Here is a 27958-nt window from a genome sequence, read left to right as displayed (position 1 = left end):
CATTTTTTGAACATACTTTTTACATGTACTCACTACAGGGATATGCATTAAGCAAATTAATTATCTACCAAGTTCATATATACCTATGGATAAATTGATACACAATTTCTACAATATGGTATTCATTAGTCATAGTACACGATCAGATAATACACAATTAGCAAATTAATCATTCAGTAACTCAATACACATATCTAAACAAATCAGTATATAGTTTCCGAAATATTATATACACTAGTATACACTACATGACCAGATGATATACATTCATTTATCCTGATATATACTACAAGGCTCTTTGATACACACACAGCCATGATCCAACACATACCTCTAGATAAATCGGTTCATAATTTTTGGAACATGTTTTTTATCAGTATACACTAAATAATCAGGTGATGCACATTAAGCAAATTAGTTGCCTAGTAAGAAGCCAATATATACTTTTAAGTAAATCGAAATATATTTTTCAAAATATAGTATTAATCATTACTACTACATAATACACAGTTTCTAGCTTTATCTAATTTGCTAAGTGTGTGCCACCTAACTGTGTATTATATACTGATGAACACTATATTTTGAAAACTATATATCGACTTATCTACATGTATGTATTGACTTGCTTGATGATTAATTTATTTGGTATGTATTATTTGGCCATATAGTATGTACCAATAAAAAATACGTTTTGAAAATAAGAAAGAAAAATGATGCCGCATTTATTTTCAATCATAATATTGATGATTTTGTAAGTAAGAAAACTCTTTAATTTTTAGATTTATTTTTTTAAAATAAATACTAGAAAAAATATAATAAAATAAAAAGTCCGTCCTACATATTTTTTCACTCTGGTGCCAGCCGCACATAGTTTTTGTTCTCCTCTTTTTGTCCATATGAAAGCTGTCAAATACAATATAAAGAGCAAACTATGTACTGTATCAAAAGATCTGTTTTAAGCAACAACCGTCTTAGGTCACCAGGAAAATGGCATGCATTTAAAAATAATAAAATTCGTCTATGGAAAACAAAGGGAGAGTATTACCATCCTATACTAAGGAGATGAGACAGTAAATTTTAAGGTAAATTTTATTAGTAAAAAAATAAAATTTAAGAATCCAAACAGTACCTGTATCTGACGTCTCGTGTATTTACCTATGGATCCCACCTAGCTGTTCGCTGTTCAGGCGGAAACAGCAGAGCTGCTCCATCTTCCCCACTCTCCACGAAATTTTGAGATTTAAAAGGAAAAAAATCTCAATTCCGGGCTTCAGAAGAGAGAGATGGCGAGAAGAAGCCAAGCCATGGACGCGGTGGGGGCGGAGGCTGAGCTAAAGATGGGGTTTGAGACCTTGGAGGTGGTCCAGAAGGACCGGTCCATCCCGGTCTACTATATCTACCTGAACCGGCCGGCCCAGCGCAACGCCCTCACCCTGCCCTTTTTCTCCGAACTCCCCCGCGCCCTCGCCGCCCTCGACCGCCTCCCCTCCGCCCGCGCCCTCGTCCTCTCCGGCTGCGGCCCCCACTTCTGCGCCGGCATCGACCTCTCTTCCCTCGCCTCCATGTCACGACCCCCGCCCCGTTCCCGGCGGGCCGCCGCGACGGTCCTAGGGTGCGGGTAGGCATAAGGCCACCAGCCACCACGTAGAACCCTACTACCTATTAATCATCAATAAATTCTGAAAATTTTGGCATGATGCATGCACAAAATGATCACCTTTCCTATGGTGACCTGTCAGGATTATCTCATTACATACAACAACGCTACCTGTCAGAGCAGCAATCACATAACCTGTCACATAACGAACCTGGACAATATATATCAATACATCATCACAGGCATATAACTCAATTATATAAAAATCTGGTTCCCATTCCATCCATGGTCAAACCCATATCCACAACAGGATCTATGACTGTAACTATACACTAAATACAACAGAAGGTTTATAATACACCAAAAGGGTATAAACCTCTATCTACATTATACTATACTATGGAGCGGCACAGCTAGCAGGCAACCACTAATTCTGCTCCTCTCTATACAATACCTGCCCTGCAATCAAAAATATCAAACTGGGGAGTGAGTATATAAATACTCAGTGAGTGGAGTAGAGAGTACTATGCACATGAGACAAGATATAATCATGGCTCGAGGTAAAATCTCAAGATCAATAACAAGATGAACATGAACTCAACATAAAGAATATGGAGTAAATCATCAATATCACCACAATCAATATCAACTCATCTGAAGCATATATGGAATAATCAAGTCAACATATATGCTACTCATGAATATGTTCAACAGGTCATAGTACTGAATCATATAAATCAGGTGTCAATAGGCTGAATCATCAACAAGACAGCTATCGGGAGGTGGGTTTTACGCCCCAGGCGAACCAGCAACAACTCCCTACTGCCATATGCATACATCGAATATGACACCACACCAATATGTAAATCATCACTAGACAGCTGTCGGAAGGTGGGTTTTACGCCCCAGGCGAACCAGCAACAACTCCCTACTGTCACATGCATATGCAGGATAAGACACCATACCGTTAACATAAATGCTAGACAGCTGTCGGGAGGTGGGTTTTACGCCCCAGGCGAACCAGCAACAACTCCCTACTGTCACATGCATATGCAGGATAAGACACCATACCGATAACATAAATGCTAGACAGCTATCAGGAGGTGGGTTTTACGCCCCAGGCGAACCAGCAACAACTCCCTACTGTCACATGCATATGCAGGATAAGACACCACACTGATCATATAAATGCCGGCCAGTATCCAGAACAGAAATCCATCTCACATCTACATACTAAACGGCACCTCGCGGGAATTCTACATCCGCGGAAAGCCATACTGCACCTCGCGGGGTCTTACTATGCCCGGCGGCAAGCAGAATATAAGTCGTAGGACCGGCCGATCCTACGCCTAGGGCCGTGTCCCCCCCTAGGAAGGGACTGGGCTCCGCCCACCCAGAAGGCTACTATGTGCACAAAGGCCGATGTTCAACCCCCATCGACTATAGGTGTCCTGCAGATACTGCCAAGCCATGCATAAATGCCATAATGCACCCTCCCAATACTCTACTAAAAAGGAGTATAATCAAGATTACCACTCACTCGATCATGACCCAATCATAAACTAACATCAGGGTTGGGAGTGAGGAATCACGGGAGTACAATGCAACTCAATATACCATGAGAAGGGCTGTACAAGTCTTTGAAATAGAGGAAATGAAATCAATTTACAAAAGAAATCATTTCACAATTCAGATCCAATTTCATTACTCATAAAGGAGTATAATCAAGCTACGACTCACAAGTCTTTAAAATAGAGGAAATGAAATCAATTTACAAAAGAAATCATTTCACAATTCGGAATCAATTTGATTACTCATCAACCCCTCGTAATTCCTCTCAATGTTCCCTCAAATGCATGTACAGAATAATCAAGCATGGAGAATCAAGATTATAGAGGAATCTACTACAATATCAATCAATATGCTCAAGTGGAATCAATTTACACTTGGCGACATTCATGAAAATGAATTAAGGATGCTCATGGTGCAAAGTACATGACTCCCACTCACCTGTCAATCTGGCACAGCCCTGATACGCCTCCAAAAATCTACAGCTGGCAGTGGGGAACTTCTTCCTCTTGTTTCCTAGCTTCTTGCCCAACTGTGACATGCATTTACAATACATTTAGTCTTGTATCAAGGGCTATAATCTACGTGCCAATTATAATATAGGGAACTTTAATTGATTCAACTCCCCCGTTTCCTAAATCTTTTCTTTTCTTTCTCTTTTTCTTTTTCTATTAATTAACTCATCATTTATGTGTATTAGGGACTCCCTTGCACGAGTACAAGGTCTCCCTTAGCCTAATCTAGGCTTAATACCCTATTATGGCATGAAATCCCTTATTTTCCACCCGGATGAACAGTAACCCGAACTGACAGTGGGTTACTTCATCCCGGTTTTGATCCACTTTCAGGACTCCAAATTTGATGAAATTTTTACCTAACATTCTACACTCACAGAGGATTCCAAAGAGATAACATGCATCATCATCGGAGGCCGTTTGACCCCCTAAATAATTCGCCGAAGTTGGAACTTCGACACAGTTTTTCCGTAGTGCCGGAAAAATTTGTTAAAATCCGATTCTTCCTCTTTTAACCACCTCTACAACCCTTATCCGACCCTTCTAGACTATATCCACCCTTTGTATAGCCTAATGTCATCGAAAGACTAGATAGGGACAGATATTTACCTTTTTCTTTTTGGAAATCGAGGTCCTTGCGTAGAGGGGAAGGAGATCTACGTTTTTCCTTTCAGCTGGAAGTGCAACCGGGATCCCTTTCCTCCTTGAATCCCCTTCCTCTTCTTCTTTCTTCTTCTTCTTCTTCTTCTCTTTTTCTTTCTTTCTTTCCTCTGTTCACGCCTGAGAACCCCCTCCCTCTTTCTCTCGGTTTCACCAGCTCAAACCCTCCAATTAAATCACATCAAGATACTATTCACCCTTTTTTTAATATTATTAAATTCCCATTTTGCCCCTAACACTTCAACATATCTACTGTTATGCCATTAACTTTTGATTCCTTCCAATTTTACCCTTACCACTTCAATGCATCTACAACTATGCCATTATCTTTTGATTCCTTCCAATTTTACCCCTTATATCAATTTTAAAGGACTATTCTATCCCTTTTTATATATAAAAAAAAAAATTTGGGGTTATTACATCCTCCCCCCCTTATATAAAATTCGTCCTCGAATTTAAAAGAGTAAATTACCTGTCATAGCTGCATTCGATGTCTGTGCCTCCTGTGGATTTACCGTGAACACCCTTCCTTGCCCTCTGCCTACTGGAGCTGACAGTTGAGATGGTCCAGCACTCTGCTGTGATGTTTGTGCTTGACCTCTACCTCTGCCTACAGGCTCCCTACTACTAGGCCTGTCCATCTGCACAGAAGGATAGGATGCCAAAGGCACAAACTGCTGGGTGGCACCCTGCGGGCATTCTCTGACAAAATGACCCGGCTGTCCACATCTGTAGCACACTCCCTGACCCATTCTACATCTGCCAGGGTGCTGCTTCCCACATATGCCACATACTGGCCATGATTGGAACTTGGATTCCGTTCTGGCCATAGTGACCGGAGGACGAGGTACTGATGGCAGAAAAGTATCTTGTGATTGACCTCTTTTCCTCCATTTCCTCTTACGTGGGACAGGTGGAGCTAAGCGTACAGACTGCTCCATCGGGCCCTCCGAGAGATCTACTCCCTCAGATCTATCTCTACTGCTTTGCCCTTTCCCCATACTCATTTTCCTCTGTTCTCTTTCAGCTCTTTCCTCTTTGTTTCTGGTCTCCCACTATTTTGCTTTATCTATCAGCCTCGACAAGGTGGGGACCTCTACTGCCAACACCGCATTATAAAGCGGGAAAATCAGACCCCGTCTGAATCTTTCTATCCTGGCAGCTTCAGTGGGGATGATGTAAGGAGCATACTTCCCCCTTAAACTCTGGGGTTCTGAGCCTCAGAAATTCCTGTACAGTAATCCCCTCATCATCTAGAGCCCGCCTGGCCAAACTTCTTGGCACAGGTACAGGAGGTGGGATGGATACTACTGACGGGGCAGGAGATTTCCCCCGAGCAATCTGCTCCCTCAGAGCCTGATTCTCCGCCAGTAACTGTTCCATCAATGCATCTCTACTTCCTACCTCTCCTTGATCATCAACCCTCCGTCTATCAGCAGGAGGAGATTTTTCTCTTTGGGGCTCGACATGTGCAGAACCCACATCCAATGCTATATCTGGCTCCATCCTCTTTCCAGGACGAGCAGGTCCTCTCCTTGGAGGTATTCTTTATATCTCTCTAAAAAAGTCAAAAAGAGAGGATGGTCGTTACACACTGAGTCATGATATATTTTACTGAGTTGTAAATGACTCATAAAATAACATACAGAAAAATCCTATGCTCCATAGTATAATCCTATACTTAATCCTGACTCACCCTATTGCTCTGACAGGACTCTTCTTAACCTTTGCTCTGATACCAAGCTTTGTCACGACCCCCGCCCCGTTCCCGGCGGGCCGCCGCGACGGTCCTAGGGTGCGGGTAGGCATAAGGCCACCAGCCACCACGTAGAACCCTACTACCTATTAATCATCAATAAATTCTGAAAATTTTGGCATGATGCATGCACAAAATGATCACCTTTCCTATGGTGACCTGTCAGGATTATCTCATTACATACAACAACGCTACCTGTCAGAGCAGCAATCACATAACCTGTCACATAACGAACCTGGACAATATATATCAATACATCATCACAGGCATATAACTCAATTATATAAAAATCTGGTTCCCATTCCATCCATGGTCAAACCCATATCCACAACAGGATCTATGACTGTAACTATACACTAAATACAACAGAAGGTTTATAATACACCAAAAGGGTATAAACCTCTATCTACATTATACTATACTATGGAGCGGCACAGCTAGCAGGCAACCACTAATTCTGCTCCTCTCTATACAATACCTGCCCTGCAATCAAAAATATCAAACTGGGGAGTGAGTATATAAATACTCAGTGAGTGGAGTAGAGAGTACTATGCACATGAGACAAGATATAATCATGGCTCGAGGTAAAATCTCAAGATCAATAACAAGATGAACATGAACTCAACATAAAGAATATGGAGTAAATCATCAATATCACCACAATCAATATCAACTCATCTGAAGCATATATGGAATAATCAAGTCAACATATATGCTACTCATGAATATGTTCAACAGGTCATAGTACTGAATCATATAAATCAGGTGTCAATAGGCTGAATCATCAACAAGACAGCTATCGGGAGGTGGGTTTTACGCCCCAGGCGAACCAGCAACAACTCCCTACTGCCATATGCATACATCGAATATGACACCACACCAATATGTAAATCATCACTAGACAGCTGTCGGAAGGTGGGTTTTACGCCCCAGGCGAACCAGCAACAACTCCCTACTGTCACATGCATATGCAGGATAAGACACCATACCGTTAACATAAATGCTAGACAGCTGTCGGGAGGTGGGTTTTACGCCCCAGGCGAACCAGCAACAACTCCCTACTGTCACATGCATATGCAGGATAAGACACCATACCGATAACATAAATGCTAGACAGCTATCAGGAGGTGGGTTTTACGCCCCAGGCGAACCAGCAACAACTCCCTACTGTCACATGCATATGCAGGATAAGACACCACACTGATCATATAAATGCCGGCCAGTATCCAGAACAGAAATCCATCTCACATCTACATACTAAACGGCACCTCGCGGGAATTCTACATCCGCGGAAAGCCATACTGCACCTCGCGGGGTCTTACTATGCCCGGCGGCAAGCAGAATATAAGTCGTAGGACCGGCCGATCCTACGCCTAGGGCCGTGTCCCCCCCTAGGAAGGGACTGGGCTCCGCCCACCCAGAAGGCTACTATGTGCACAAAGGCCGATGTTCAACCCCCATCGACTATAGGTGTCCTGCAGATACTGCCAAGCCATGCATAAATGCCATAATGCACCCTCCCAATACTCTACTAAAAAGGAGTATAATCAAGATTACCACTCACTCGATCATGACCCAATCATAAACTAACATCAGGGTTGGGAGTGAGGAATCACGGGAGTACAATGCAACTCAATATACCATGAGAAGGGCTGTACAAGTCTTTGAAATAGAGGAAATGAAATCAATTTACAAAAGAAATCATTTCACAATTCAGATCCAATTTCATTACTCATAAAGGAGTATAATCAAGCTACGACTCACAAGTCTTTAAAATAGAGGAAATGAAATCAATTTACAAAAGAAATCATTTCACAATTCGGAATCAATTTGATTACTCATCAACCCCTCGTAATTCCTCTCAATGTTCCCTCAAATGCATGTACAGAATAATCAAGCATGGAGAATCAAGATTATAGAGGAATCTACTACAATATCAATCAATATGCTCAAGTGGAATCAATTTACACTTGGCGACATTCATGAAAATGAATTAAGGATGCTCATGGTGCAAAGTACATGACTCCCACTCACCTGTCAATCTGGCACAGCCCTGATACGCCTCCAAAAATCTACAGCTGGCAGTGGGGAACTTCTTCCTCTTGTTTCCTAGCTTCTTGCCCAACTGTGACATGCATTTACAATACATTTAGTCTTGTATCAAGGGCTATAATCTACGTGCCAATTATAATATAGGGAACTTTAATTGATTCAACTCCCCCGTTTCCTAAATCTTTTCTTTTCTTTCTCTTTTTCTTTTTCTATTAATTAACTCATCATTTATGTGTATTAGGGACTCCCTTGCACGAGTACAAGGTCTCCCTTAGCCTAATCTAGGCTTAATACCCTATTATGGCATGAAATCCCTTATTTTCCACCCGGATGAACAGTAACCCGAACTGACAGTGGGTTACTTCATCCCGGTTTTGATCCACTTTCAGGACTCCAAATTTGATGAAATTTTTACCTAACATTCTACACTCACAGAGGATTCCAAAGAGATAACATGCATCATCATCGGAGGCCGTTTGACCCCCTAAATAATTCGCCGAAGTTGGAACTTCAACACAGTTTTTCCGTAGTGCCGGAAAAATTTGTTAAAATCCGATTCTTCCTCTTTTAACCACCTCTACAACCCTTATCCGACCCTTCTAGACTATATCCACCCTTTGTATAGCCTAATGTCATCGAAAGACTAGATAGGGACAGATATTTACCTTTTTCTTTTTGGAAATCGAGGTCCTTGCGTAGAGGGGAAGGAGATCTACGTTTTTCCTTTCAGCTGGAAGTGCAACCGGGATCCCTTTCCTCCTTGAATCCCCTTCCTCTTCTTCTTTCTTCTTCTTCTTCTTCTTCTCTTTTTCTTTCTTTCTTTCCTCTGTTTCACGCCTGAGAACCCCCTCCCTCTTTCTCTCGGTTTCACCAGCTCAAACCCTCCAATTAAATCACATCAAGATACTATTCACCCTTTTTTTAATATTATTAAATTCCCATTTTGCCCCTAACACTTCAACATATCTACTGTTATGCCATTAACTTTTGATTCCTTCCAATTTTACCCTTACCACTTCAATGCATCTACAACTATGCCATTATCTTTTGATTCCTTCCAATTTTACCCCTTATATCAATTTTAAAGGACTATTCTATCCCTTTTTATATATAAAAAAAAAAATTTGGGGTTATTACACTCCATCACCGCCGCCCCCTCCTCCGACGACGACCCCGCCGCCGTCCGCGAGCTCCTCCGCCGCCGGATCCTCGCGCTGCAGGACGCGATCTCGGCCGTCGAGCGCTGCCGGAAGCCTGTGGTGGCCGAGATCCACGGCGCCTGCGTCGGCGGCGGGGTCGACCTCGCCGCCGCCTGCGACATCCGGTGCTGCTCCGAGGACGCCTTCTTCTCCGTCAAGGAGGTCGACCTGGCCCTAGCCGCCGACCTCGGGACGCTCCAGCGGCTGCCGGCTATCGTCGGGTACGGGAACGCCGCCGATCTGGCGCTCACGGGGCGGCGCGTCTCCGCGTCGGAGGCCAAGGCGATGGGGCTCGTCTCGAGGGTTTTCCCCACTCGCCAGGCCTTGGAGGAGGGCGTCGCCGCCCTCGCCAGTGGTAATACAAAATTGCCCTTCTCCATTTCTAAAATTACCGATTTGTTAATATTTATTATTAATAGATAATTATTTCTTTGCTGACGATTTTGTCCTTCTATGTACGTTGAATTACTAAATTTAATTGGTTTTCCCTCAGTCTAAGAAAAATAGAATGCTAAATTTAATTGGTTTTTATTATAATATTTAGAAATTTTAGTTTGACGAGTTATGTTAGAACTTTGTGGACGAAATTGCCCTCGATGAACGAGGAATAATTACAGACGGAACCCAAAGATCAAAACAAAATTGGTGGAGGATTTCAGTTTGGTGCTTTATTTTTTGGTGAAAAATAATTACTTATTTTGCGTGAAAGGAGGATTCTTAGGACAAAAATGCCCTTGCACGACACTGGAAAATTACAATTTTAGTTGTAAACTTCATTTATTTATTATTTATTTATATTATCGAAGGGTTGGCGGAGAAGTCGAGCTTGGCGGTGATGGGAACGAAGGCGGTGATGCTGAGAAGCAGAGATCTGACGATGGATCAGGGGCTGGAGTACGTCGCTACATGGAACGCGGCGATGCTCATGTCACGTGACCTGAAGGAGGCCGTCTCCGCCCAGCTCCAGAAGCGGAAGCCAGCCTTTTCTAAGCTGTGAGACTTCGGGGCCATTTAATAATTAAGGAGAACTAAGTGTATGAATTTATGCCGTACAACCGTCTGATCGGTGGACCCGTTTCGGTCCTTTGTATTACCCTAATCTGGATTTGGAGGCTCGAAATAAATCAGCTGGAATGGACTCTAAATTGATGTGGATAATATAATACGGCCTAGTGGAAGGATGCAATTGAGCCGAGTCAAGTAGCTCGAGACTCGAGCTCGATTTGATTCAAAATATTCGAGCTCAAAATTTGACTTGAGATCGACCGAGGCTTAGTATGCAATCTTGAACTCAACTCTATCAAAGAGAAAGTAATACTCGAGATCGACTTTATTTGACTCGAATATCTATACTCAAGTTCGAGCTTAAATTCAAACATTGCTCATAATTTAAAAATATGATTAAAACAAAATATGGTTTTAATTTATTAAATTAATAATATATAAATTACAAATAAAATATAATGTTATAAAATATATATATACACACACACACTTTCGATTAAGCGTGCGAGTCTTCGAGTTGAGTATTTTTTTATTCGAACTCGACTTGAAAAATTATTTGAACTACTCAAGCTTAGTAATGGTTGAATCGAGTCGAGCTTTTTAAGCTAGAACAGTTCACGAGCTACTCAAATCGGCTGCACCCCTGCTTACGAGTTTGATATCTCAAACTTAGAAAACATGCTTTTGATTAGGGGTGGCAATCGGGTCGGGTCAGGCATAAACAGGTCGGGTCAAATACAGGTCGGGTCAGAAAACTATAAATCTGAACCCGACCTGTTTATTAAACGGGTCAGGAATTGTAAACCTGAACCTGACCTGTTTATTAAACAGGTAACCCAACCCGACCCGTTTAACCTGTTTAATAAACAGGTAACCTGTTTACCCAACCCGATCCGACCTGTTTAACCTGTTTGCCCAATCTGACCCGTTTAACCTGTTTAGACCTGTTTAATCTATCCAACCCAACCTGTTTAACCTGCCCAACCTGACCTGTTTAGACCTTTTTAGACCCGTTTAACCTGTTTAGACCTGTTTAACCTGCCCAACAGTTAAACGGGTTAAACGGTTTAAACGGGTTAGACATCTAAAACCCGTATCCGACCCAATTAATAAACAGGTTAAACGGGTTGACCTATTTACGATCCGAACCTGTTTAGGCTAAACCCAAACCTGTTTATGGCGGATCGAACACGGGTCGGGTTGGCGGGTCGGGTCATATTTTGCCACCCCTACTTTTGATGGATATTTCCTATTTAGATAACTCTTCATACCATTAACGTCAACCCAGATAGTTATATTTTGTTTTATTTTTATAAAAAATTTCCCTATTTTGGTGAAATTTATTCTACACATGGAATGCCAATGCTTAGGCATGTGGGATGGATGTGGCCAACTCAACCTGTAGGGCCATTTGATGAACAGTGATTTCATCAGCTGAATAGGTTTATAAATTATAAGGTAAGATTTTGCAGCAGCATGATCACTTTTTTTTTTAAGAAAATGTCTCAGTAAATGAAGTCCCACAAATTGCAGACTTGTTGAGGGAGAGAATCAACAATGAAGTATTTATTCAACAAAACAAGCATATTTATAATGATTGAGCCTCATGCTAATTGAGTCATGCAATAGCATTTGCCATGTGTAGAGGAGAAATGCAGTAAATATTTTTATAAATAAAAAAAAAGTCTCACTTACAAATAGAATTTCAAAAGTAACGATATTTCTTTTCCGTAGTAGCAACTATTTCATGATTTTATTAATATAACATAATTCTTGAAGTGAATTTTGCATAAAAATCCATTTAATTATTGGTTTTGCAGAATTTAGAGATCGTCGGCGAATTTTATTCCTGCATAAAAATATTTCTTTTCCTAAGTACGAGATGGACAATATATATTTGTTGAATATCCAATGAACATTCACAGGACATCCAATACAGGTATTTTGAATATCATCTTTATATTTGTTTAAACTACCGCTAATCTCATATTTAGATCAAAAGATGTAATTGTCCAGGAATCCCTAAACATTTATCATTTTGCATAAAAATCCCTACAAATTGATAATTAAATGGATTTATGCAAAATCTTCTGCAGACAAGAAACACTAAAGATTTAAATCAATATGAAGCATCAAGTTGCAGGATTTTAGCTTCCTGCATGGCTCCAAGTGAGAGCATATTTAATGAAACATAGATTATAAGATATCCTTACTTGTCGCCGGTCTTCCAAGTAGACTTTTGAATCCTTACTAGTTGCCTGTGAACCCCAAAAAAATGCAAAAAGAGGCGGCTTTCAAACCAAACATAGATTATAAGATATCGCTTTGTTCAACCACACCCAATAATTGACCAAACAATACAAGCTCTTTTATTTTTCTGAATCACCACTCCATTGATCTATACACCACTCAAACCAAATTTAGATTCCAGTCTCGACAAAGAATGACTTCACAAATCAAAACCATAACACAAGCTGCAACAAGAACCAAGAAGAAAGGAAATTGAAAAGAGACAAGATCACGGTATCCATCAAGCAAAACAGTGATCCTTCCCCAAGTGGCCACAGATAAGAACAATATGGGAAGCTTCAGGCCTGCCTTATTAACTGCACTACCTGCTTGGCTTGCATTACATCCCTGAATTCAGGTGCAGAAACCTCACCAATTTCCTGCACTCCCTTTGGTTCATGTCTCGGTGCAAGAACCTTACTGATTTCCTGCACTCACTTTGCCTCTACCTGCTTGATTTGATTCCCCAGCTCCAGCTGCCAGAGCCAATACTTCCTGTGGCATCTCCCAGCTTGCACTTCTATGTCCCCAACTCGGCCGCCTTGGGTGTAATGCTGCATGCCCTTGCAAACCCTCTGTCAGGCTGGTCTGCCTGCTTAAATCTGGGGACGCATCACCAAAGCCACCATTCTTGCCATCCAAAGTAGCAGTGTCACTCAGACCTTGTAAATCATTAACATCTGCCCCAATCCTTGCTTCATCCCATGTCCCAGGCTTCCTGCCCATCTCAAGATCACCAACCGGTATCCCCATGTTTGGGCTAATAAAACCTCCGCCCAGCGATCTTGATTGAAATCCCTGTTCTTGTGGCGCTCTTGCCCGGAATTTGTTCTTTGAAGGAGGAATGCTTGTGAAGAAAATTTCTTTGAAGTTTGCCACCACTCCTCTGTTGTATGGGTTATCTCGCCGGTCATAACGATATCTGAAGTTCTCATAAGTAGTCTACAAAGAAAGAGAACAAATTATCAGAATATTAGGAACAAGATGTTCCTGACATAAATAATATCTGTCTCTACAAGGGAATTCTCAGAAGGCAAATCAATTACCTGGTTTGTACTCATGAGATATAAATGGAAGACAGATAGGCCGCCGACAAACCACATAGATAAAAAAGTATAGATTATCAAAACAATGGAAGCTGGAGTCTTGATCAATGCTCTCCAGATAGATATTTGCTCAGCATTCTTGATTCTAATTACATACACCCAGCAGAATCCAAAAACAAAGATGCAGAGTAGAGTTGTTGAGAAGACAAACATATAAAAGAAACGGTAGTTTCGCTTCATTAAAACATAAAATAGATTAGTGATTAGCATAATATAGGAAGATTGTATTAGCACTAAATCAATCTAGTGAAAAACAATGAGTTGTAAAAATCTCATGAGGTTAGTAGCCAAAGAAGAACCAAAATGAATATGTAATTCTACAAGCATATACTATGCTTAGAAAGCTGATCTCGTTAGGACAATAGCAAGAGAAAAATGCTTAGTATATATTGATGACATTCATATGACTGCAGGAAGGAAATAAGTACAGTAATTACAAGTTCTCTCCCATCTCAGAAATTCTTAATTATTCCTTTTTTTTCTATTCTAAAGTTATCATACACTTGACTGTAATTCAACAAGCATAATTTTTATATTCATGCCATTGGTACTGCTCTGCTGCCAGCTGTCTTCATTAGGCTAGCCTAAAAGTCAATCTCATTGGGACAATAACAAGAGAAAAATAACATAATATATTGACGACATTCATAAACTACAGAAAGAAAATCATTACTGTTTATTAGAAGTTCTCTCCCATCTTATAAATTCTCAGTTATTCCTTTGTCTATTCTGAAGTTACCACACGCTTGTAAATTGCATATCAACATAGAAAAGAGAGCTTAAATATTCTTATCTAAAACTTATGAAACTCACAAGCCCTATGCATTGCCCAACCCATGGGCAGTGATGGTCGAAACGTTCCACGCAGTTGTTGCAGACTGAGCAGTGAGAACAGCGAGGAGGTCGATAGAGCATGCATGTATCACAGTATTTGATCTTCACAGTGATCCCATTGACAACAACATCTCTCATTCGAGGTAAACGTAAATGTGGAGTTTGACTACCCCCAACTTCAGTATTACCATCATAGCCTTCAGGTTCTGGAGGATGTGCATTGCGAGGTGTTATACCCGGATCTCTACCAGATGTAAGAAGTAGAAGAGCTATATCCTGAAACATATAGCCTATATCAAACTTTTATCTTTAAAACAATAGGTTATAGCCTTGAGCACAACAATATATGACTGTTGAATAAATTACTATGCGCATTTAAATCAAACTACACATAAAATGATGAGGAACTTCTTATTAGACAGTCTTACTACTGAGCTAGAGTAGCGCTAGTTTATGTTAATTTCATCTTGAAAACATCAGCAAAAATCCAGCAAAAGTATTACCAATGTGGGAGAAAAGGAGGGAAGACAATAGACCTAAATTTCCAAGATCCAAATATTGGGGATGCACCTCCCAGGACTTGAGCCTAGAACCTCTCCAAAACAGAGGACAATGTGACAATTGGGGTTAAAATTATAGTCACTAATGATACAAACTTAGCTTGCAATATATAGCTCACTAGAAACATTATTTGAGTCAGCACCCATGGGAGGGCACAATAATTCATAGTTAACTCAACCAGTAACTTGCATTCCACAACCTATGAAAATCCCAGATAGTAAACAAAATATTTAACTTGGAAGGAAGATATCGGGCATGAACTCGATAAAAAATTAATAAGTCAAGAAGGTTAATATCCAAAAGCTTGTTATTTTCGGTAATATATTGCAGGGACTATATGAGTTAGGTATAGAAATAAAGGCAAACATAAGCAACATGAGACATCAGTTACACAAGGCATGTTATCTTGAAAGTCATAATGGCTCCTCTTCCCAAGTGTTAAAACAAAATAATTGAGAAGAGCTCCATTATAGGGGGAAATAAACAAAACAAACTTTAGCATAAGAATAGGATAATTTTGTACTTTCATCTCCATCTTGTAGAACAGCATAAACCATGCTAGTTTTACAACTTGTATTTAACCAAGATATATAATGTATGAAGCAAGTGAAGATCACAAGGTGGGCAAGTAGAATAGCCTGTGGAAGCATTGCAACCAGTTTTTTCCAAAGCAATGTGAGATAGAGGCTCACATAAGTATTCTGAGTTTCCAACTCCATCACTTGACACTGTCTTGAAAGACATGATAAATCCAGGTTTAGATGAAAGACAAGAATATGACAACTTTTATTGCTTCAAATAAATGGTCTCGGAAAGAAATCTCCAACTACCAATGTTAGGCAAGGACCGGATTGCAGGTTTCTTCATTTGGAAAACAAGAACACACAAGGATTCCTTGCTGACAAGATTGAATGCATGAGCCAACTTCAATTTAAGAGATCTAGACGTAAACTCATTTCTCATTTCTACACACTTGTGTTCAGTAATAATTGAACTACCAAAGATAGATATAAAGCAATATTTGCAGACTTGTCCTGAAGTTTATTGTAATAAGTCTTCATTAAACATGCTACAAACACATTTAAGAAGAATTAACAGACCCATTTTAATTAAATCACTAAGCGACCTATATTCTTTTTATTAGAACTTCAAATGATTTAGGTAGCTAAAAAACTGACATGAAACAAATTATGAAAATAGGATGAACTATTTGCTGGATGTGAATAAATTATAAACCAGAAATGCTGAATCCATTTTCAAGTAAGTATTTCAGGATGGATTATGAGTATTGTTGACTTATCTAAAACACAACAGCAATTTAGACTAACAAGCACAGTATATAACCAAAGCCCGAGGCTTCCTGATTACAAGCATTGGAATTACTCAAAACAGTCAATGTCTGAGGTATATGGAAAATCTTTTTCTTACAAACTCAATTAACACTATAAGATCCATTGAAAGGATAAAACAAAATCAAACCTCCTAAGAACAGTGGGAGGGAAATCATAATGCATGGACAGAAGTGATACTCACATATAGTGTGAAAGCAACAGCTATTACCATTATCGAAATTCCCGAATGATGATAAAAATCATCCATTAGTTTTCTAGCGACAAATACGCAAAAAATTGACATGGGTACAATAATGAGGAACATCGTGAGAAACAGTGATCTTGCATCAGGTCCGAAGATAAACCTCCCTCCAAGAAAAAATTTCTGCAAAGCATATGATCAACCACATTATTGATGAATAATTATTAATAACCCTGCAAGCATATGCCGCATGTCCTGGTGCGGAGGAAAAATAGATATACTGCAATATCATGAAGTCAAAAGTAAATCACTTAACTACAGAAGCATGCAAAACTCAACATAAAGAATGAGGGTTCTTTGATAGCTACAATAGCTAGCACAAATTTTCTTAAATGAAAAGCACCGGTTGTAGATTAGGCTCTCAATCTAGTTATCCAAAAGCATGCAAATTTAGGAAGCGTGTTCCACATGCATAACAAGATGATATAAAATATGGAGAAAAAGCATATGAGAAAAATGTTTCAAAGAAGAATACATTATCTTCAAATGATAGTTGATCTAGTCACAGGAAGATCATACCCTAAGCAGTTTCTAAGAAAGTCTAAGATCACACAGAGCCCCGTCGAGCTAATCAGACAAAGATCATCCCCTAAGCAGAACTAAGAAAGTCCAAGATCACACCGATCCTTGTGGTAGGGATGCCAATGGAGCATATTCGGTGCAGTTATTAAAAAACTGAAACCGAAACCGAAATTCATTACTGCCCCCAAAACCAAAACCGAATTGTTTTTGAGACAAAAAAATCATAACCGTCACTCAAAAAAACCGTAAAACCAAAATCATTAACTTTTTTTATTCATTTCAAAATTTTCACATATAAATAACCAAATTAAAGATATCATCCTTGATTTTCATAATATAATCCATAATCTAACCAAATTCATAATATAATATTTTAGATTTACACAAAATATAAAGGTTATTACGAGTATTAAATATTAGGTATGTTCGGTTTTGGTTTCAGTTTTGGGTTCGGTTTCGGGTCAAGGAATCATCAAAACCATAACCAAAAAAAATGGATGGTTTTTAATTTTTAAACCAATCACCGAAACCATCCCCACTTAATTTCGGTTAAAACCGCTCTATTCGGTTCAGATACGAATAAAATATTCGGCTATGCATCCCTGTTGACATCACTACCTTGTAGAAATAGGATTTTATAAGATACATCAACATTTCTGTAAATGTACATCAACATTTCTGTAAATGGCATCCCCATTCCCTATGCCCGTTGGTACCATACCATATCAATGCATGGTAGTTGGTGTCACCTTTGCTGTGCAGGCACCAACTATATATGGTGTGTCAATACATAATATTCATGTACCACACCGTAATGGAACCTGATTGGCTTGGCTTCCAGTGCCGAGACCTTCAGCCTTGGTAATTGGAATTTGGTTTCAAACCAGATTGATTCAAACTTTCCAAAATCTAATGCTATAAAGTGCAAAGTGAGTGTAATGTAGGTCCAGCATGAACAAGCACAGTTATATTTCTAGTTTCAGTAATAAAATGACATGACAAGATTTGATATAAAATGGATAAGTGACAAAAGAGATAAACATTCTGCTAACTTTTCTCTTGGAGTTACTAAGTCAATTGAAGGACTGCCCACATAGTTAGGTTTCGCCTAATCCCCACCCAACTGGGCTTTCCAAAAAGGTAGAATCTTTGCCTATTCAATCCAGCAAATGCATTAAATTTTTGTTTATGAGGAAAATGGACAAAATCATCAAGAAAAAAGGCATTGACCACCATGTTAACAATATAAAATGAAAATAGACCAAAACAAAAGCATCTACAGTAGACATCAGTCATATATATTACAACTAAAAATGATATCACTAAAGTCACAGTAGCTACCATGCAATAACCTGAGTAAGAGACATAAAACCTCCACATCATTAGCACACAACCACCTTCTTAGCTAATAAAAGAGTGTCTCAGAAATAGTTCTAAAAAATCAACCCAAAAACAGATTGGACAGAAGGGAATTTTTTAAATAAATATTCTAAAAGTTATTCATAATCTAGAACCTAAAAAGGAAATGGAACAAATGGCTTTCTTGATTCCAACCCTCAGTCCATAACCACCTCCCTCCCTCATCCCATCCCTGATGCCACCGTCTTCCTGCCCAACACTCTTCCCATAATCTTCAATTTGTCTCACTCCTTACCTTCATTCAAACCTAGCACACCCTCTTCCTCCCACAGCCTCTCAACTCCCTCACTCATTCCATTCAAACACAATATAACCACCTCCATTCATTCCCAGTAATCTTAACATGTTGGCTTTTGAAAGAATTTAGAAAGTGAGGGAGGAAGTAATGTTCCCTTTCCTTTAGATGGAAAGGAGGGGAGAGTAAATAACTGAAGGGTTCATGAGATGATGACTAACAACTTTTACCCATGATCTATATATTCTATGCACCAAGCCCCTTTACCTCCATTCTGCAAAAAAAACAGCAAAGTTAATAGCATGTTCCTATATCCTATGCACACATGACATGAGACAACCACCGCAAAATGTTTCTAAAAATTGTGATAATGCTAGCTTCGACCCATTTACAAACCACAGTGCTCGTTTTGAAGAGAAGACTGAAGGAACATGCACATGGCAAAGCTCCCCTTAAGTGATGTTGCCAGTCACAGGCAGCCATACCCAACAAGCAGGCTGTCAAGCTGAATCATGGGCATCACCTCATAGTCAGCCTTGGTGCTACTAGGGTACTGAAGGATGGAAGTACTCTTACCTCTCCTTTCCATAATGGCACTACTCATTTGCCTTGAGCACTCTCTTTCCTAGTGAATTCATACTGCCTCCTTTGACCTTTCTGAAGCTTTTCTCTCTCAAATTTTCTATAAGGCTCTTGTTATATATATTACCTTTTATGAAGAGACAGACGAATCTGAAGAGAGGGAAGCCAAGAGCCATAGTTGACTTAGGAATGGCCCACTGCCCTACGGTTCCTCAGTTTTCTCTTATTTATCTCCATATTTCTGTTTCAACAAGTTTTCATGCCAGTTTCTACCTGGATAGCATCTAAAACTGACATTGAAGCTGTACTAGAAAAGTATAGTTATATAAAACTATTTTGCCTTCTTTTTAATACATAAAATTTAAAATAATAATTCTTAAAATAAAATCCCACCTTCAATGAATTTAATCAAAGTCAAGATCGATAATTGGAGCTTGCATCTGATAGCTTCATCTAATATGTCTCTGAATACATTTTCAAAAAATCTTCCTATAACAAAACAAAAGTCAGCCTAAAAGACCAGCCTTTTTTTCTTACACACCCTCTGCAAACTATCATGTGAGAACTCTTTTCATCCATTTGTGTATTTACTTCACACCCAAAAAACGAAAAACGGAACCTCTTAGCCTTTAACCAAGGAATCCTGCACCAATGTGTCACAGACTCATGATCTGGTACTACTTTAAATCAATTGAGAAATCTAGGAAAATCCTTCCTAAAATATTCAACCAGACTACCATCAGAAACTAGCAAGGTTACCTCTCAAACCCTATGCCTTATACCTACCATAAACATCCATATAATGCCACTAACACATTTCCAAAATAAGAAATCCACCTTAAGAGGAGGAGGAGGAGGAGGAAAAAGTAGGATAAATGATGAACGCTTACCATGATCACCTTAAACCACCTTGCCAAGAAATATGCAATCATGTCATAGAGCCCATATTGTTAGCCCTCCACATTTTTGGGATCAGCACTTTCCGACCATGTTAACAAGATTGAGTCCCAATAAATTTTGGCTATGAATACCCATCTTAATCTATTACGAATATGTAGCAAAAATTTGTGATTTGCACAAAGAAAATGAATTAGAGATCTAAGAGCTGGCAACGCAAAATAATGCTAAGAATTGTAGAGCATAAAGATAATCATTTGGATTTAAAACAATGACAAAATCAGTGTGGCAGCCATTTCTAGTTTCATAGCTCTCTTAAGATATTAGTTTTCAAGTACAACTTGAACTCCTCAAACTTACACTCCACAATGAATAAAATTAAGGTAATGCCTAAACAGCCTTTTCTACCTCACATTGAGATACTGCTCATTCTTAAACACAAAATGTGAATTAAAATATAACTCATAACCCTTAGTAGTCATAGACCAAGTAACAAAATTTTCCTATTAATTAAATGTTTGCTTCTAATCCTTGAATTTTGATAAGAATGATGCTTTTGGAGGCCAACAACTTGTATGCCACTAGAAATGATTAACAGATATGAACAGATGGTTCTGAAAAGAAAGTCGCAACCAGAGGTGTAAAGCTAAAACGAACAAAGCACACCAACAGAAGGATTCATAAGATCAGTTTTCTTAATTGCCTAATAAATCATACAGTAAGTCACTGAGACCAACAAATCCCCCCTTCTCATCTCTTGTCATCCAACCTAACCATAAAAGTAAAAAAACTAAAGTTCGTTACTTGATAGGTTCTAACTCAACTAACAATTTCAAGGAATAAAGTCAGCTCTTAAAGCCTCTTAAATTCACCATTCTTGAAGCAACAAATAAACAGGTTGAGAGGTTTTCACATTAATACACCTCAAATCAAGGCAACAAGAAACAAAACAAGGCACCCAATAAAAGTACAGAATCAAATCTCAAAACCCTAACTTTTTCCCCTTTGCCTGCTCTGACACGAATGCCAACATTAAAAATCTAATTTTTTCAGTAATAGCAAGCTGCTAGCAGCCCCTACGCAAAGAGACAGATTAACAAACGCTTGCTAGAGAGAGAGAGAGAGAGAGAGAGAGCAAGGAGGAAGGGGACAAGAGGCCACCACTTACGTTGCTGCCCTTCCAGACCTCGTAAACCCTCGGCGCCTCGCCATCCGCCGCGGCCGCGGAGGACCGATCCGGGTCCCGGGTAGATGGGACCACGTACATTCCTCCTCGCCGGGGCCCCGCGGCGGACGGATCCGGGTCCCGGGTAGATGGGGCCACGTACATTCCTCCTCGCCGGCGCCTCTCCTCCTCCTCTTCCGCCCGCTGGAAACCTTGGATACACGGAGTGCACGCACAGAGGGATGACAATAAAGAGGGGGTCTTTCCTAGGGTCTCTGCTCTCTCCCCACAATGATCGCTGCCCTCCGGTGTACCGTCGGATCCCGGCCTCAGGCCGCCCGGACGTCCGCGATCTCTTCCGTCACAACCCTTCCTCTCCTTCTCCTCCCTCTCTTCCGCCGCCACCGCCGCCGCCGAACTCCGCTTTTCCGTCTCCGACAAGTTAATTGAGAGAGAGCAGGAGAGCTCGGCCGTGTGAATTTTCTCGCACGTGTCCGGGTGGTTGGCGGGTAGGTGCTCAACCTTCCACACGAGGGAGTGGATCAGAGTTAAGCACACCAAGGGGAAGGACTCCAAGAGAGGACCAGTCTGGGTTCCAGATGGACATACAAGTGCAAGTGTGTGAATGACAAGGTTCTTGGAGCCTAACACTTTTGACCTACATGAAAGTTTAGGGCATATTTAATTAGAAAAAATTAAGCTCCAAAATAAGAATGAGATGTGTGACTCCTATTTCATCTATTTGCTTGGAGAGAGTTCCATTTTCATGTGATTCTAGAAGAGAATAAGAACACCTCAATTCTCCAACTCCAATCCAAAGCCTCACCTAGTATTCAAATTCAATTTATTCTAATTACAACCCAAATGCATCAGAAGATATAATTATTCCAATTTCTATTAGTTTCTATTTCGGTCACAAACCAAATACATCCTAAATTTTTTAAATATTTTAAAATTAGACTTAAATATCTCGGCAAAGACGAGATGTTGAAATTCTGCAAAATAATACATGGAAATCTTGATAGTGAAATATTCGTTGCTATAGTAAAAAAAATAGATTATTATAATTCTAAGAAGGCTTTATATTAAATAAGTGCCAAAAAATTTTGTCATGTAATATTGTTATTGTAACAATTAATATGTAACACATTATTACAGTAGCTATATGGGAGTTCATACATGTTAGGTTAATAAATGCTCATATTAATATAATTAATAAAATCTTCCGGCAATTGAATAAGCAATTGAACTGGAAACTTATAGATAAAGAGAGTATTTTATTGCCATCAATGCACGACAAATGCTAAGGCTTTCATGAAGAAAGGATTAGGGATGGTAATGCTTAATTCATTTAACTTGATTTAATCCATTATAAGTAGAATTAGATTAGTTTAAGATTCGGATCTAAATTTTTGATATGTTTAATGAATAGATTGGATTCAGGGTGAAAAATTTTTGATCTATTTTACATCCAATCTGTCAGATCCGACCTTGTTGCGTGATGGCACAAGTATTAAAAAAAATAAAGTTTGTTTCAGAAGTCATAATAATAATAAATCCTGGTGGGCGGCGAAACTCTAGTTATTTATGTGTCCTGGTTCATTTAAAGAGTCCCCTTCTGAGTGCACTTTAGCTTTTCAAAGAGCCGAACTGTTTGACTGGAAGATGCTTTCGCAATACCTCAGCGCATTTGACGCCCACTTATTAGACTTGAGATATAGAATAATAAAATAGCAGCGGAACTGTCAGAAAAACGTAACGGCGTCAAGGCTGTTCTTTTTTTCTCGTTTCTTTTAGCCGTCGGTTGGACCTAACTTCGTCAAAAATACGAATAGTCGCTTGAGGAGCCAAAAGGAGACGTCACACGTGGCAGCGGCTGGATTCTCCTTTCTAAACACCAGTAGAAGTTTTGTTCATGGGTGGTTCTATTTCAAAACAAAGCAGAAAACATATCTAATGAAGTCAATACAACAAAAAGAGTTATGTTGAAAATATATTTTCTGATATTTTTATACTATTTTTTATGTGCTATCTTAAGATGACGTCGCTAATTAATTACCGATATTTTTATGAAATACCATAAAATCTCTATTTTAGCAGCATTCATAAGTGCTTTTTCAAGTATGAATCTTGGTATTTTATTCTAATATTTAGTAGTAATTATAAGCACCCTTAAAATTTCAATCATAACATTTTATTCAAATATTTAGTAGCAACTATATGTACTAATAATATACCATTATATGTGGTAAAAAATTTCCAAAGTAAACTATATATCCTAAGATCTGATTTGAATGTCAAACCATCGACAATCCGGCTGTTGCTTGTACATATGTGTTCATATCATTAAATAATCATTTGATGTACATATTTTATATTTTAGCCATCATTGTATTGTCTTTGATAAAAATAAAAAATAAACATACTTTATTTTATTATTTATGATATTCTAGCAGTCCAGTCCAGTCCAGCTAGAAATGGATGATCTATTCCATTGGACCAAGTCCTTGCCCTTTAATCAATGTCCATAAGTTGTAGAAAGGAAATTAGTGCAAGGAGATTAGGCGATGTCGGAGCGAGATTTTGCCAGTTCTATTATATATGCTCAATATACATAAATATGTGTAGGATAATTATTGTGGTTTTTTTGTTAATCTTTGTTGATAAAAACTAATTCAACTTTTTAGGTATGAAGATACGTGTGGGCATGTGTTTAGTTCCACATTGGTTATTTATTGAGAAAATTTTGGATATTTATAAAGGATTAAGAAATCCAAAAAATACTTTTCGGCTAGCTTTTTTAGGTGCGGTCCTAGACTGTGATATATGGTATCAAAGCGAACTCGGCCTATAGTCTATGTGGACTGGAGACACTGCAACACGAGTTCATGGAGGTCGACCACGAGCTGGTCGTGGTGCATGTTATTAGTTTTGAATGGATTTGAGCCATTAACCCGACAAGAATGTTGGGGCTTGAACGGAAGAGCATGCAATGATCCGTGCGGACGTTTGTTTAGTTATGCATCGGTTATTCGCTTGAGGAGATCTTGAGTATTTATATAGAACTAAGAAATATAAAAAATATCTTCCGACTAGTATTTTTGGATGAAGTTCTAAGTCATGACACTAGGTTATTGGTAGTTTTAGCCTAACCTTACCTTTCGGTCTTAGCCGGTGGAGTTTTCTTTTGATGGTTTGATCATTTTAGATACTTATATTAGTTTTAGCATTAATAAATATGTGGAAGCGGAGTTGGGTATACTGAAACCTCTTATTTGTATGTGCTTTCGATGTTAGAAACTAATTGGAGCTTTTTTGGGTGTGATTGTTTACCTGACTCACCTCAGAGTCCCCCAGGTCAATGAGAAGGTGGGAGTTATAAAAGGTTTGATGGTGATCTCTCTTTCAGCTTTAAATTATATCAATACTAATCAGAGATGCAAAGATCAAAGGGCTGTGGCTGGTCCCAGGGAAGAGTCAGAGCCTTGACTTGTGAACATGTAACTCCTCCAAGACATTCAAAGCCCACTGTTAGGAGACCCCCAAAGCCAAGGCCAAGTGCTAGGATTAGTGAGCGGGAAAGCCACAAGAAAGCTTACAGATGCTATAAATGCCCATTAATTGCAGAGAGGTGGCTGGGTTTGGGCCCTGTCCGCTGCTGGAAAACCGTGCTCCATTCGGAAACCCTGCTGCTTAAATGCAGAGACCCAGGAAAGCGAGTCCCATGTCCATCTCCTCCCAACCTGACCTCAGAGAAATCCAAGACCACTGGAGAAATCCCACCCAAAAGTAAAAAGCAACCTCTTCTGAGAGCTCTTCTTTCTTCTCCCTTCTAAGATGATATGAAGCCCATCATGAGGTTGTAAAGCATCCCAGGGAAGTGGTTGTGTTCCCTGTCCTACTTTTCTTAAAGGTGTGTGTGTGGGGGGGTTCTCCATTATTTTCTTATGTCCTTCTGGTTCATGGCTTCTTCCTTGTTTGCCTCCTGAAAAAGTTTCAACTTTTTGAATCAAAAGTTCCTCTTTTTCCTTGTTCTCCTGTAAGTTTGGCTTGTCTGTGTGTTCTAGACTCCTCGTATCTTTTGCTGCCTCTTTGTTTTCCCTTATAAAAGGTGCTGCCTTTTGAATCAAAAGTCCGTATTTAAATTGCTCTCCAACATGTTAGGCTGCTGGTTTTGCCTTTTATCATTGCTGCTTCCCTGCTTGCCTTTTAAAAAGTAGTAGCTCTTGGCCTGTTATAGCTTTGGAGTTTTGTCTTTTAATCGAAAGACCTTCTTTTCCTTGCTCTCTGTCTTCTTGTAAGCTTGGATGCTGTTTGCTTTAAATTGGTCCATTGGTTGCAGGTATGTATAAAAACCAGCTACAAGAGCTAGCACAGAGGAGCTGCTTCAATCTCCCCTCCTATGCTTGCATAAGGGAAGGACCAGACCATGCACCAAGGTTCAAAGCCTCGGTTAACTTCAATGGAGAGATCTTTGAGGGGCCAAGCAACTGCACCACTCTAAGGCAGGCAGAGCATGCTGCAGCTGAGGTGGCCCTCACCAACCTCTCCACCAGAGGTCCTTCCAAGTCTCTGGCAGCTAGAGTCCTTGTGAGTCCCTTTTCCTCTATTCCTAGACTTCGTTGCGTTCCTCTTTTTATCTTGTCAACCGGAGCAAGCCATTTGTCTCTTGTCATTGTTTTCTTCTTTCCTTTTGTCCTGTGGCTACTTGTTGGATAGGATGAGACTGGGGTGTACAAGAACCTTCTCCAAGAGACTGCTCACAGGGCTGGCTTGAAGCTCCCTGTCTACACTACCGTGAGGTCAGGGCCTGGCCACCTCCCTGTCTTCACTTGCTCTGTGGAGCTCGCTGGCATGAGCTTCCCTGGTGAGCCAGCGAAGACCAAGAAACAAGCTGAGAAGAATGCTGCCATGGCTGCTTGGTCTGCTCTTAAACAAAGTAAAGAAAAACCATGTCTTTTCTCTTCTAGTGTCTCATTATTCTTGTGTGTTCTTATGGTTCTATCTTTTTGGAGAAAAGTTGTTATGATTTATCTTTCAAATGGTTATATATTTGTAGTGCCAGATTTGGGTTCTTCCTCGCAGCAGGCCAGAGAGAAAGAGAGCAGTGAAGAGCAGGAAGAGGTGGTTGTGACGAGAGTTTTATCTAATTTAAGGCCTAAAGAGGAGAGCAAACCAGTGAGACACAGGACTCAGCATCAACAGAGGAGCAGGGTGGTGTTAGGCTCTAGAGAGGGCACCTCTGCTTCTTCTTCTCTCTATTCTTTAGCATTTCATCACAGATGGAAGGTCTTGGATCCTCTGCGTGCTCAGCAACAGAGATGTTTCCTAGCTCCCAAGATATTACCACCAATGACCTTGTTGCAGCACTCTTCCATCACCTCTCAAGAGCCACCTTTCTCCAAGGACAAGAGCAGCAATGTACCTCTCTTCTCATCAAAAAGACCAATGCCTTCTGCACCACGGCTGGAAGAGAGACCAAAGGATGAGGAACAGAGCAATGGGAATTCGCCGGCGAAGCCATATACTCCTACGCCGGCGGCCTATTCCCGGGCTTTTTCTATATCGAACACGTCGGCCGCCAGCCGAGTGATGGATCAAAGAACCCAGCAAACCCAGATGAGTGCCCGGCCATTTTGTCCCTCTCCTTGTACCAATCCTTCAACTGGAACAGCTTCCTGCAAGAAATCTACAGGCAATTCCATTTCCAACAGTGTTTGCCAGTGGTGGATACCGTCCGCCCGGTGTTGCTCCTGCTGTGCATATAAGATCTGTGATTCCGGTCTGCGCTGCCCCGCCGATGAGGCCAGCAGCTAACACCATACCAGTCCAGAAGAAAGAAGGAGAGATCTCAGCAGCCACCACCTCAAAAGCTCAACAGGCTCCACTTATGAAGATGGGATGAATTACTTTGAAGTATCCATATAAACTTTTAATCTTATCATCATGCAGGTTTTGAATTTTATGGGTTTGTTTTTGAGAACTCTCTCTTGCTTTTGCTTCTTTGAATTCATGGATTCTGGCTCATGGTTCTTCAGCTGATGGTGGTTCCTCAGAGGAATTTTGTCACACCTTGCTATGTAATCGATTAACTTCTACTCTATGTTCTCCATGTTTTCAATGACAACTTAACCGCAGACTAGAATTATACATGAAAAGCATCAAACAAACATATCACTTATGCACATCATCATTCAAATTTTTGTTTCATCTGTCTTCTTAGCTTATTTTCTGTTGTTTGAGAACTTTGTTTTAGCTCATGGCTTCTTAAAAGCCTGCTTTGCATGTGAGTTTTTTAGCAATTCAACTGAAATCAAAGCACCACATCTTTTTAACACAAACTATCTTTCAAACTTCTGCTTCCATGAGTATAGTTGCTTACGTACTACTCTCCTTGTGTCT

General features: G+C 39.9%; 3 protein-coding genes across 5 annotated transcripts; 2 read left to right on the top strand and 1 right to left on the bottom strand.

The window, feature by feature from the left end:
- Nucleotides 1-163: 163 nt before the first annotated feature.
- LOC103707836 (delta(3,5)-Delta(2,4)-dienoyl-CoA isomerase, peroxisomal) lies at nucleotides 164-10506 on the top strand. Its single transcript, XM_039128402.1, has 3 exons — nucleotides 164-1562; nucleotides 9289-9703; nucleotides 10155-10506. Exons 1-3 carry the CDS (start codon nucleotides 1284-1286, stop codon nucleotides 10343-10345), a joined length of 885 nt encoding a protein of 294 aa, XP_038984330.1. The 5' UTR covers nucleotides 164-1283; the 3' UTR covers nucleotides 10346-10506.
- A 2139-nt stretch (nucleotides 10507-12645) lies between these two features.
- Nucleotides 12646-22050, bottom strand: LOC103707835 (probable protein S-acyltransferase 7). Of its 2 annotated transcripts, XM_008792507.4 has the most exons (5): nucleotides 21560-22044; nucleotides 16677-16859; nucleotides 14562-14858; nucleotides 13689-13922; nucleotides 12646-13584 (listed from the first exon to the last, which is right to left on the bottom strand). In XM_008792507.4, exons 1-5 carry the CDS (start codon nucleotides 21719-21721, stop codon nucleotides 13060-13062), a joined length of 1401 nt encoding a protein of 466 aa, XP_008790729.1. In that variant the 5' UTR covers nucleotides 21722-22044; the 3' UTR covers nucleotides 12646-13059. The 2 variants fall into 2 exon arrangements, with proteins under 2 accessions (XP_008790729.1, XP_038984329.1); XM_039128401.1 differs by lacking the exon at nucleotides 13689-13922 and having other exon boundaries at nucleotides 21560-22050.
- Nucleotides 22051-25216: 3166 nt separating this feature from the next.
- On the top strand, nucleotides 25217-27701 carry LOC103707834 (double-stranded RNA-binding protein 3-like). 2 transcript variants are annotated; one of them, XM_008792505.4, is made up of 4 exons: nucleotides 25217-25469; nucleotides 25899-26146; nucleotides 26276-26495; nucleotides 26616-27701. In XM_008792505.4, the coding sequence occupies exons 2-4, from the start codon at nucleotides 25901-25903 to the stop codon at nucleotides 27371-27373; spliced, it is 1224 nt and encodes a 407-aa protein (XP_008790727.2). In that variant the 5' UTR covers nucleotides 25217-25469; nucleotides 25899-25900; the 3' UTR covers nucleotides 27374-27701. The 2 variants fall into 2 exon arrangements, with proteins under 2 accessions (XP_008790727.2, XP_008790728.2); XM_008792506.4 differs by lacking the exon at nucleotides 25217-25469 and adding an exon at nucleotides 25486-25595.
- Nucleotides 27702-27958: the final 257 nt, after the last annotated feature.

Source organism: Phoenix dactylifera, chromosome 7 (genome assembly GCF_009389715.1).
Source record: "Phoenix dactylifera cultivar Barhee BC4 chromosome 7, palm_55x_up_171113_PBpolish2nd_filt_p, whole genome shotgun sequence".
Classification (NCBI taxonomy): Eukaryota; Viridiplantae; Streptophyta; class Magnoliopsida; order Arecales; family Arecaceae; genus Phoenix; species Phoenix dactylifera.
The sequence above is the reverse complement of the archived record's forward strand: the minus strand, read 5'-3'. Positions and strand labels throughout refer to the sequence as shown.

Bases quoted from the DNA above. Each gene is read 5' to 3' on its own strand.
- LOC103707836 (XM_039128402.1), top strand. From the start codon at position 1,284: ATGGCGAGAAGAAGCCAAGCCATGGACGCGGTGGGGGCGGAGGCTGAG. The intron at 1,563-9,288 runs ATGTCACGACCC...GGGTTATTACAC, and splicing joins ACCTCTCTTCCCTCGCCTCC to TCCATCACCGCCGCCCCCTC. The intron at 9,704-10,154 runs GTAATACAAAAT...ATATTATCGAAG, and splicing joins CGTCGCCGCCCTCGCCAGTG to GGTTGGCGGAGAAGTCGAGC.
- LOC103707835 (XM_008792507.4), bottom strand. From the start codon at position 21,721: ATGTACGTGGCCCCATCTACCCGGGACCCGGATCCGTCCGCCGCGGGG. The intron at 13,923-14,561 runs GTGAGTTTCATA...GTTTTAATGAAG, and splicing joins TTGGGCAATGCATAGGGCTT to CGAAACTACCGTTTCTTTTA. The intron at 13,585-13,688 runs GTAATTGATTTG...CTTTCTTTGTAG, and splicing joins ATCTCATGAGTACAAACCAG to ACTACTTATGAGAACTTCAG.
- LOC103707834 (XM_008792505.4), top strand. From the start codon at position 25,901: ATGTATAAAAACCAGCTACAAGAGCTAGCACAGAGGAGCTGCTTCAAT. The intron at 26,147-26,275 runs GTGAGTCCCTTT...CTTGTTGGATAG, and splicing joins CTCTGGCAGCTAGAGTCCTT to GATGAGACTGGGGTGTACAA. The intron at 26,496-26,615 runs GTAAAGAAAAAC...ATATATTTGTAG, and splicing joins TTGGTCTGCTCTTAAACAAA to TGCCAGATTTGGGTTCTTCC.